A 12,367-nucleotide genomic window follows, 5' to 3' on the forward strand; every position below is an offset into this window, starting at 1 on the left:
CTTCTGGAATTCTTCATTTACATACACTTTGGATGCTCTGTGACTTTTCGGTGAAGAATTCCCATTTTCTAAGTCGAGTTCCATGCTTTTATCCTTACAAGCACTACAATTATCCGCATGCAGTGGCTTCTGGAACCAGTCCTGTATTGGTTTGCTTTTCTGATCAGTATTTGTAACAACAGCAGGAGTACTGTGACTTTTTATTTGAATAATGTGTTTCATCTTCCCGGAGTGGACAAGCCACAGACTTGACTGATGTGTCTGTCGGATGTCTAATTTCCAATTAGTAGGATTTTGCCTCATATTTTGTGACATTTGCATATCAAACTCTTATTCTTCTTTCACTTCAAATGTAACTACTGGGTCTGCTCCATTTTTATTTTCTGTATCATTATAAAAACTCTCCTCAATTTTGATAAACACGTGTTCAATGTCTAGTTGATCATTTTCAACGTCTACTTTATTTTCAGTGAAACAAAGCTTTGAAGATGACCGACAAGCATATCCCAGGGACCCAGAGTTTACAGACAATGGAAAAAGTTTTCAAGACTGGGTTCTTTTTGTTCAGGAAATGCTGGGAATACTAGAGACATAGAGACTCCAAATGCATCTTTTCCCTCACAATCAAGTATATTATTTGTCATATTAGGAGATATTTCCTTTTTGTTTACTCCTTTTTTAGGGTTATCACGTAGTGAATCTTCCTCAGGACAAATGGTAATTTTGTATTTCACCGAACTTCTGCTTTAACTCATTTGTGATGGGTTTTAACTTATCTTTCCATTCTAATTTGCCTTGTTTGATACACCTTTTCTCATACAGTATTAAACCAGAAATTGAAATTTACAGTTTTACATACCTGTGAATGGTTATTTTCATCTCCATCAGGTTTTTCCTGTGCTTCCTCTGATATCATTTCCAAGTCTAGTTCTGCTGACAAATCTGTATGTTTAGTTAAAATTACTTAGAATGTTTAGATAAAAGACATAATCTTCATTTAAAACGTAGATCTAAAACATTGTATCAAATGACAGATTAAGTCAATCTTAATCTTCAACTGAATATCTACTTCTTTAAGAAATACTTCCAATGATCTAAACATTTTAACCAAATCCTTTGGGAAATGCCAGATGTCACCAAGTTACAGGCACACATACAGCTCAAAGATTCAGTCACAGATTCATCCAAACATCAGTGAACAAAACAATCAGAAACCAAACAAAATTTCAAAATACAGGACAGACATATAAAGTCACAATACATTCTCTTCTCTACTTCATAACAATACCTTTTTAAAAACATGCCAAGCTTTGACTGCAACATTACTCATGGTTTACAAAATTCCTCTTACTTTTTATGCTTTTGTCAGTTCCTTAATCTGAAATGCTTCCCTGTACTCTTTTGACAAGTTACTTTTCCTCTTTTAAGACTCAACCTGCTTTGTGAAATTGTCTTTGATTACAGCTATCTTTCACCAGATAAAAGGTATCTCTTTCCTTGTAGCTACCTTAGTACTTTAAAGATTTTTCTAGTGTATCTTTCTAGATTTTCCTAGTGATAGACACACATCTGAACTGTAAATTATTTCTTCACATGTCAATCCTCTTGGCTCCTAAACTGCAGACGACAAGCTCTTAAAAATCACCTTGGTATATACAGCCAACGGGAATTTGCTGTATGGCTCAGGAAACTCAAACAGGGGCTCTTACCAATCTAGAGGGCTGGGATGGGGAGGGAGATGGGAGGGAGGTTCAAAAGGGAGGGGATATATGTATACCTATGGCTGATTCATGATGATGTTCGACAGAAAACAACAAAATTCTGTAAAGCAATTATCCTCCAATAAAGAGGGAGAGGGTGGGATGATTTGGGAGAATGGCATTGAAACATGTATAATATCATATATGAAATGAGTCGCCAGTCCAGGTTCGATGCACGATGCTGGATGCTTGGGGCTGGTAAACTGGGACGACCCAGAAGGACGGTACGGGGAGGGAGGAGGGAAGAGGGGTCAGGATGGGGAACACGTGTATACCTGTGGCGGATTCATGTTGATATATGGCAAAACCAATGCAATATTTTAAAGTTAAAAAATAAAATTAAAAAAAAAGAAATAAAATTTTAAAAATCACCTTGGTATAAATAGTCTTTATTTCTTTTATTCAATAATTATTTCTCAGGTTTCTGCTCAGTACTAGATACCACAGTTTAAAGAAAAATGTAGATAAAAGGTGTCAGGGATGGCTCTTCTGGAGATAATGTCTGAGCAGAGACTTCAAGGGAACAGAGGGCAGGAAAGGGAGAGCACTTAAGGGTGCAGCAAGACGGGGACAGAAGCACACGCACGACAGGGTAGATATTGTCAAAGTACAGGGACAGGGACTACCGGAGATCATGGCATCTGGCCCCACCACTTCATGGCAAAGAGATGGGGAAACAATGGGAATGGTGACAGACTTTATTTTTGGGGGCTCGTAAATCAATGCAGATGGTGACTGCAGCCATAAAATTAAAAGACACTTTCTCCTTGGAAGAAAAGATATGACAAACATTGACAACATATTAAAAAGCAGACACATTACTTTGCTGACAAAGGTCTGTCTAGTCAAAGCTGCGGTTTTTCCAGTAGTCATGTATGAATGTGAGAGTTGGACCATAAAGAAGACTGAATGCCAAAGAACTGATGTTTTTCAATTGTGGTGTTGGAGAAGACCTTGAGAGTCCCTTGGACTGCAAGGAGATCCAACCAGTCAATCCTAAAGGAAATCAGTTCTGAATATTCATTGGAAGGACTGACGCTGACACTAAAGCTCCACTACTTTGGCCACCTGATGTGAAGAGCTGACTCACTGGAAAAGACCCTGATGCTGGGAAAGACTGAAGTCAGGAGGAGAAGGGGATGACAGAGGATGAGATGGTTGGATGGCATCACCGACTCCATAAACACGAGTTTGAGCAAGCTCCGGGAGATGGTGAAGGACAGGGAAGCCTGGTGTGCTGCAGTCCATGGGGTCACAGAGAGTCAGACATGACTGAGCGACTGTACAACAACAGGAACAGGTGAGGGGGACATCAACAGCAGTTCAGAATTCCAGGGCAAAGGACAGAAAGAGAGAGAGATGGAGAGTCAGGCAGAAGTCAGGTTATGAAAGCATCAATGGTGCTTTCAGAGGTCTAGACATTAATGTGCTTTAGAGTGCTTCATGGTCACGTGTGCTTTTGAGATTGGTGACTAAATGCTGAGGGAGGGATGAAACTGAAGAGCACGCAAATAAAACGAGGAAGATGAATCTGAAGGCATTAACGGTGGGGGGAAAAAGGTGATGCAGACCTGAACTGTGGGATGTTTCCAGAAATATTTAGGATATAAAACTTTCTGGGTCTAGTATAGAATCAATCTTTAAGAAACCAATAGATGTACAAATCCTGGGACTCTGAAGGAGGAGATTCTGCTTGATATTTTATAAAAGGTATCGACTGAGAAGAGAAACAATCAACATGAACTGACAGAAGCTGCTTCTATTTATTTTGTAGTTTTCCTATTTCACACCGTCCAGTGTTGGAGGGACTCGTGTAGCCGTTTTATTTGAATCTGTGTTTCCTGGACTTACCAAGCTCACAGAGAAACAAGAGCAAATGACTCAGTTGTACAGATTAAAAAAAAAAAGAAAAGGACAAACACTTTGAGTTTAGAGCTTGTAGTCACTATTCTAGGAGATAACTGAGAATATTCTGTAAATGCAAAGGTGAGGATAGAAACGAAATAACTACAGGAGTGTAAAAAGAAACAGTGTATGATTTCTTACTATAGCCTTGACCACATGACTGATTAAAGGCACTAAATTAGTATTTATGGACAACACATTATTAGACATGGTTACTCAATAGATTGGGCATCCTAGTAGAATCAGAATTGATTTTCTGTATACTGCTTTTAAATGATACAGCACTCCTTCAAACCAATATCCCTTGTGAACTCTTAATTCATTACAAATAACAAAACAAGTTGATATTATGTGGACAGAGCTGAGAAGGAGGTACTATGTAGCAAATTTCCCATGACTCCCATTACCACCGGGAAAGCCAATTCTAAAATATATGAAGTCATAGAAAACACAAGAAATATTTTAATATTTGGTTTCAGAGCTGCTTTTGCAATTATACTGAATATAATGATAACGAATCCTTACGAATTTAGAGCTATATAAAAACATTGCTACAAAGTCACGTTTTGAGAAAGCAATCTCTGTCTACTTAGGTCTCCCAACTAGTCCCAGAGTTCTAAATATAATCCTGCTACTCACTCTCAGGTGTATGCTAAATATTAGCCAAAATGAACTTTCATTCTCCTAACTCTCTTTATTATTTATTGTATTACTATGGTCAGAGGGAGAATGCCAACATCTTGCTAAGAGGTATTTACTGGTATTGGCTGCAGGTTGTGTGAAAGGAGTCAACACAAGGTAGATTTTGCCACAAAACCTCTAATTTGGAAGCGTCAGCATGATGGTAAGGCCGTGCCCAGGTGGCGCACGGCTGAGTGCTCTGGGCTTCTGCATTACCTTGTTGGCTTTCTCTGTTTTCTGGCAGCTGAGACTGGCACGGGTCATGGAGCGTGGAATTCCCTACCAGAAACACCACTGCAGTATTCCTCTTTACTTCATCTGTTACGGTCATCTGTCCCAATTCTGTGGATGCTGACTGATTTTTGGTCGTTGACTGTGACATCGATGGACACTGATCACCAACTTTCAAACGCCCAGCTCTCTGACAAGTCTCGAGACTGAGGCTCAAAGCAGTAGAAGCCAAATCTGAAAAACGTGAAAACAAAGTCTCCATTTATTAGAATGTGAGTAAGAATACAACTCTGACTAACTGTACAAAAGTCTTTCTTCAGAGAATCAGTTCCAAGTCCCCCGCTCCCCTCAGACTCACTAGTTCTTCCCAGCTTATTGTATCTTACGTGTCGCAGTCATGAAAAGACGTTAACTAGTGTATCTCATTTCTTCTGTTTTTTAATTTTCTAGTATTATTTACTTTGATTCACTCAACTTCTATTACATAGTCTGTATTCCATAAGAACTTTACTAATAATTATTTGTTTTCAACATACAAATATTTTATTGACAATATATAAATCTAATTTATTTTACATTTAATTATGCCTTACAATGCTGTATGCTCTAGAGACCATGGTTTTTAAAAACACTTTTAATGAATGGTACTATTTTGCCAACAAGGTCCGTCTAGTCAAGGCCATGGTTTTTACAGTGGTCATGTATGGATGTGAGAGTTGGACTGTGAAGAAAGCTGAGTGCCGAAGAGTTGATGCGTTTGAACTGTGGTGTTGGAGAAGACTCTTGAGAGTCCCTTGGACTGTAAGGAGATCCAACCAGTCCATCCTAAAGGAAATCAGTCCTGGGATTTCTTTGGAGGGAATGATGCTGAAGCTGAAACTCCAGTACTTTAGCCACCTCATGCGAAGAGATGACTCATTGGAAAAGACTCTGCTGCTGGGAGGGATTGGGGGCAGGAGGAGAAGGGGACGACAGAGGATGAGATGGCTGGATGGCATCACTGACTCCATGGACGTGAGTCTGAGTGAACTCCGGGAGTTGGTGATGGACAGGGAGGCCTGGCGTGCTGCGATTCATGGGGTCGCAAAGAGTCAGACATGACTGAGCGACTGAATTGAACTGAACTACTTTAATTAATGGTACAAACCTAGACAACATGCAAAGACATCACTTTGTCGACAAAGGTCCATACAGCCAAAGCCATGTTTTTTTTTAGTATCATGTACGGATGTGAGAATTGGACCATAAAGAAGGCTGAGCACCGAAGAACTGATTCTTTCAAATTGTGGTGCTGGCGAAGACTCTTGAGAGTTCCTTGGGCAGCAAAGAGATCAAACCAGTCAATTCTAAGAGAAATCAACCCTGAATGCTCATTGGATGGACCGATGATGAAACTGAAGCTCCAATGCCTTGGGCACCTGATGTGAAGACCTGACTCACTGGAAAAGACCCTGATGCTGGAAAGATTGACAGCAGGAGGAGAAGGGGGAAGCAGAGGATGAAATGGTTGGATAGCATCGCTGATTCAATGGACGTGAACTTGGGCAAACTCTGGGAGATGGTGAGGCACAGGTAGGCCTAGTGTGCTGCAGTCAATGGGGTCACAAAGAGCTGGACATGATTAGCGACTGAACACCACCACCAACTGCTTTAATTACAACGAGACGGTCTTCCTCAAATTATCAGTATCTTCAGAACTGATTTTTTAAGCCTTGAATAAACATCATAAACTTATATAGGAAATGATAGCTTTGTGGGTCACTAATTGTCTCCACGTGAAAATAGGATGAGTCTAGGACCACACTGGATCCAAAGAGCACAGAGCACCATGGGGCAAAAATGATTGCAACACAGAAATATTTGCTTTAAAAAAAAGGAACTGTCGGGTCTTAATTTCTTAAGAGAAGTCAAAGAAACAAGCAAGAAGTGTAAAAGTGAAACTTTAAATCCTGTGTCAGCACAAGGGCCCCTTTATCATTTCACATCCAACCATGTCAATGGTTTCAAATGACGGTTCCCAAGCGTACCCTGAGAATCCTGAAGTCCAGAGACCCACTGGGTCAGGGGGTCTAAGAGGTCAAAACTATTTTCACAATAACACTAAACGTCACTTCCATTCTCATTCTGTTCTGAGTGCACAGTGGAGTTCTTCAAAGACAGCATATGTGATAGCAAAACTCTAATGACTAATGGAATCAGCCATTAGGATTGTGTGTGTCGTGCTTTATGTGTTTTAGTTTTATCTTCCAGGAGTGTCTGGTGGAGGCGTGGGTCGGCAGTGGCCTGCTGCAGTGTTCACGGGGACACTGAGAGCAACAGTGCAAGCATGGGGCCTTTTGAAGGAGGTCACCATTATCTTCACTATCTCCACCATAGGTTGGCCTCTAGGTCAAAAAACAGGGAGGGAACACAGCCCCGCCCACCAACAGAAAATTGGGTGAAAGATTTACTGAGCATGGCCCCGCCCATCAGAACAAGACCCTCAGTCAGTCTTTCCCATCTGGGAGCATCCATAAGCCTCTTATCCTTCTCTATCAGAGGGCAGATAGAATGAAAACCATAATCACAGAAAACTAACCAAACTGATCACATGGACCACAGCCTTGTCTAACTCAATGAAACCATGAGCCAACCCATGTATGGCCACTCAAGATGGACGGGTCATGGTGGAGCGTTCTGACAAAATGTGGTCCACTGGAGAAGGGAATGGCAAGCCACTTCAGTATTCTTGCCTTGAGAGCCCCATGAACAGTATGAAAAGACACAAAGACAGGACACTGAAAGATGAACTCCCCAGGTCAGTAGGTGCCCAATATGCTACTGGAGATCGGTGGAGAAATAACTCCAGAAAGAATGAAGAGACGGAGCCAAAGCAAAAACAATACCCAGTTGTGGATGGGACTGGTGATGGAAGTAAAGTCTGATGCTGTAAAGAGCAATAATGCATAGGAACCTGGAAAGAGGTCCATGAATCAAGGCAAATGGGAAATGGTCAAACAGGAGATGGCAAGAGTGAACATCAACATTTTAGGAATCAGTGAATAAAATGGACTAGAATGGGTGAATTTAACTCAGATGACCATTATATCTACTACAGTGGGCAAGAATCCCTCAAAAGAAATGGAGTAGCCATCACACTCAACAAAAGAGTCTGAAATGCAGTACTTGGATACAATCTCAAAAACAACAGGATGATCTCTGTTCATTTCCAAGGCAAACCATTCAATATCACAGTAATCCAAGTCTATGCCCTGACTACTAATGCTGGAGAAGCTGAAGTGGAACAGTTCTATGAAGACCTACAAAACCTTCTAGAACTAACACCTAAAAATGATGTCCTTTTCATTGTAGGGCACTGGAACTCAAAAGTAGGAAGTCAAGAGATACCTGGAGTAACAGGCAAATTTGGCCTTGCAGTACAAAATGAAGCAGGTCAAAGGCTAACAGAGCTTTGCCAAGAGGAACCACTAGCCATAGCAAAGATCCTCTTCCAACAAGCACAAAAGAAGACTCTACACATGGACATCACCAGATGGTCAATACCTAAATCAGATTGATTACATTCTTTGCAGCCAAAGATGGAGAAGCTCTATATAGTCAGCAAAAAGAAGACAGGAGCTGATTGTGGCTCACATCATGAATTCCTTATTGCCAAATTCAGACTTAAATTGAAGAAACTAGAGAAAACCACTAGACCATTCAGGTATGACCTAAATCAAATCCCTTAGGATTATACAATAGAAGTGACAAATAGACTCCAAGGGATTAGATCTGATAGACAGAGTGCCTGAAGAACTATAGATGGAGGTTCGTGACATTGTACAGGAGGCAGTAACTAAGATGATCCCCAAGAAGAAATGCAAAAAGGCAAAATGGTTGCCTGAGGAGTCATTACAAATAGCTGAGAAAAGAAGATAAGCTAAAGGCAAAGGAGAAAAGGAAAGATATACCCATTTGAATGCAGAGCTCCAAAGAATATCAGGAGAGAAACGAAAGGCTTCCTCGGTGATCAATGCAAAGAAATAGAGGAAAACAATAGAATGGGAAAGACTAGAAATCTCTTCAAAAAAATTAGAGATACTAAGGAACCATTTCATGCAAAGAAAGAGCACAATAAAGGATAGAAATGGTATGGACCTAACAGAAGCAGACGATATTAAGAAGAGGTGGCAAGAATACACAGAAGAACTGTACAAAAAAAGATCTTCATGACCCAGATAAGCACCATGGTGTGATCACTCTCCTAGAGCAAGATATAATGGAATGCGAAGTCAAATGGGCCTTAGGAAGCATCACTACAAAAAAAGCTAGTGGAGGCGATGGAATTCCTGTTGAGCTATTTCAAATCCTAAAAGATGATGCTGTGAAAATTTGGAAAACTCAGCAGTGGCCACAGGACTGGAAAAGATCAGTTGTCATTCCAATCCCAAAGAAAGGCAATACCAAAGAATGTTCAAACTACTGTACAATTGCACTCATCTCACGCGCTAGGCAAAGTAATGCTCAAAATTCTCCAGGCCAGGCTTCAGCAATACGTGAACCGTGAACTTCCAAATGTTCACACTGGATTTAGAAAAGGCAGAGGAACCAGAGATCAAATTGCCAACATGCACTGGATCATCAAAAAAGCAAGAGAGTTCCAGAAAAACATCTTCTTCTGCTTTATTGACTATGCCAAAGGTTTTGACTGTGTGGATCACAACCAACTGGAAAATTCTTAAAGAGATGGAAACACCAGACTGCCTGACCTGCCTCCTGAGACATCTGTATACAGGTCAAGAAGCCACAATTAGAACTGCACATGGAACAGCAGACTGATTCCAAATAGGGAAAGGAGTACGTCAAGGCTGTACATTGTCTCCCTGCTTATTTAACTTGTATGCAGAGTAAATCATGAGAAATGCTGGGCTGGATGAAGCACAGGCTGGAATTAAGATTGCCAGGAGAAATATCAATCACCTCAGATATGCAGATGACACCACCCTTATGGTAGAAAGTGAAGAAGAACTAAAGGGCCTCTTGATGAAAGTGAAAGAGGAGAGTGAAAAAGTTGGCTTCAAACACAACATTCAGAAAACTAAGATCATGGCATCTGATCCCATCACTTCATGGCAAAAAGATGGGGAAACAATGGAGACAGTGACAGACTTTATTTTCTTGGGCTCCAAAATCACTGCAAATGGTGACTGCAGCCATGAAATTAAAAGATGCTTGCTCCTTGGAAGAAAAGTTAACACCAACCTAGACAGCATATTAAAAAGCAGAGACATTTTTTGGCCAATATCGGTCCATCTAGTTAAAGCTCTGGTTTTTCCAGTAGTCATGTATGGATGTGAGAGTTGGACTATAAAGAAAGCTGAGCACCAAAGAATTGATGCTTTTGAACTACGGTGTTGGAGAAGACTCTTGAGAGTCCCTTGGACTGCAAGATCAAACCAGTCAATTCTAAAGGAAATTAGTCCTGAATATTCATTGGAAAGGCTGATGCTAAAGCTGAAACTCCAATACTTTGGCCATCTGGTGTTAAGAACCAACTCATTTGAAAAGACCCTGATGCTGGTAAAGATTGAAGGATGGAGGAGAAGGGGAAGACAGAGGATGAGATGGTTGGATGGCATCACCAACTCGACGGATATGAGTTTATGTAAGCTCCAGGTGTTGGTGATGGACGGGGAAGCCTGGTGTACTGCAGTCCACAGAGTCGCAAAGAGTCGGACATGACTGAGCGACTGAACTGAACTCCAATATAGTGAACATCAATAGACAAAAACAAAAGCTCCTTGGAATTCTCAATAATTTTTAAGTATTAAAAGTATAATAGGATCCTAAAGCCAAAAACTTTCAGAATCACTGTTTTAAAATATTATGTCATCAAATAGTCATTGAAGTATGATTACTTCCCCTACTTTTAATAATCAAAGACACCATAAACTCACAAACACACACACACACACACACACACACACACCATCTGCTAACCAAAACATCTGATAGGGCTACATTCATCTGTGTAACAACACTAAAATGAAATAATTATAAACCGAAATACAACTGACAATTTAGCAAGTGAAGCTTTACTCTAGGTAAAGGTCAGAGATCAAGTAAGCATTTTTGGGCACTGGAAAAATCTTAGATCTAATAATTAATCTCTGAGAATTCCTGAGAAGCACAGAGGTTCCAAACAGAGAACTTCAGGGTATCGAAACATACACGGAAACATATTGAGTTCAAGCTTACATTTTAAAAATTTCTTGTTTTTATGCTTGTACCTACCTTTTTTTTCAAAACACGGATACCAACAATAACATTTGGATTATGTATGTCAAATTCTTCAATTACATTTGCCAAAAGAAGTTAGGACTATGAAGACTTAGCATTTCAAATATTTCAGTGTCCCTCTTTCCAGAGTTATGAAGAAGGCAATGGCACCCCACTCCAGTACTCTTGCCTGGCAAATCCCATGGATGGAGGAGCCTGGTGGGCTGCAGTCCATGGGGTCGCTAAGAGTCGGACACGACTGAGCGACTTCCCTTTCCCTTTCTTTCCAGAGTTAAGTGTGTATTGCAAAATTTACCTGAACTGGATGTTTGTAAATCCTTCATTCCGACTGTTTTACTAGGAACAGAGTCTTTCACTAAGACTGCAGGCTGAATGGGTTTGGAAACAAGTTCATTAGTAAATAACGTACATATGATACAATCCACAGTTCATAATTCAAGATAAAAACATAAATGTTTTTACCTTCACATTAGGATATTTCCCAGGAGAATCTAAAAGGCAAAAGGGACACAGAGGTAATTTCATGTAAACATGAAAGCCAGCTGTACATCCAGGCAGAGTTAGGACTCAGCAGAATCCTGGCACTCAGCCTTGGCAGTGAATACATTCGGATTTAGTGTCTTGATTTTAGGGGTACATTAGGACACCAGCAAAACAGACATAGGAATCCACAATGGATAGTGAAGAAAAAATAGAAATACAGGTTTAACAAAACATAGTTAAGATTTCAAAAGTAACATTACGTTTTCAATGACTTTATAAAATATTAAAGTGCACACAGATCAATGTGAACCTGTCAACTGATGAGGAGAAAAGTGATCTTAATCAGAGGAGCAAAGCATGACCCCAAGAAGATAAACATGAAAGCTGATGGCAAAATGCACCAGTACATCTTGAATGCAATATAGCAGCTATCATTTCCACCATTATACTACAAGTATTTATCATGTTCTTCAATCTGCCCAGTCATTTAAGAAGTGCACAGTGGGATGACAGTTCACCAGAATGTATAGCTCATTTCTCATCGGAAAAAGAGTAGTGAACTGATTAGCCTGGATATACACTTGCAGAAAAATGGCTCATAAAAATATTCATTCTTTTCCCATATCCATGTGGGCTACTGGTATGTCTACATGTCTTGGCTCCTCTAGTTGGGCCATCTTAAAGTTTCTCGATCCACTCAAGGAAGAAGGTATTTAAGACACATCTAGGAAATAATGTGTACTAAATTCTCAATATTGAAATACAATGATCAAAAAGGAAATACTGCATTTAATTGCCACAGAATTATTAGATATTGCATGTTTTAAAATCAGTGTAGTATTTATTGAAAATATTTCTAGCATTTAGGGAATGAACCCTATTAACCTGTTTTGTTTCAAAACTTAGTTTGGTTTGATACAGCAAGTTAATGTTTCAAAGGATTTCTGTAAAACAACTTTCAAAAAATCAGCTATCTTAAAAAAGAAAAAAGTCAGTGTCTCCATATTCAAATTAATCTAATTTGAATA

General features: G+C 39.9%; 1 protein-coding gene across 1 annotated transcript in view; it reads right to left on the minus strand.

Annotated features, from left to right (window-relative positions):
• The window catches only part of LOC147361219 (ankyrin repeat domain-containing protein 26-like), a 57,582-nt gene that overhangs the window by 24,980 nt on the left and 20,235 nt on the right, over window positions 1-12,367 (minus strand). The window contains 4 exon segments of the mRNA XM_086335203.1: window positions 860-942; window positions 4,563-4,811; window positions 11,152-11,224; window positions 11,319-11,347. Of these exon segments, the coding sequence (XP_086191329.1) occupies window positions 860-942; window positions 4,563-4,811; window positions 11,152-11,224; window positions 11,319-11,347 (434 nt within the window).

The sequence above is a fragment of the Bos grunniens genome, chromosome 13 (assembly GCF_055505025.1).
Source record: "Bos grunniens cultivar Pamir isolate PY7600 chromosome 13, Bosgru_T2T1.0, whole genome shotgun sequence".
NCBI lineage: Eukaryota > Metazoa > Chordata > Mammalia > Artiodactyla > Bovidae > Bos > Bos grunniens.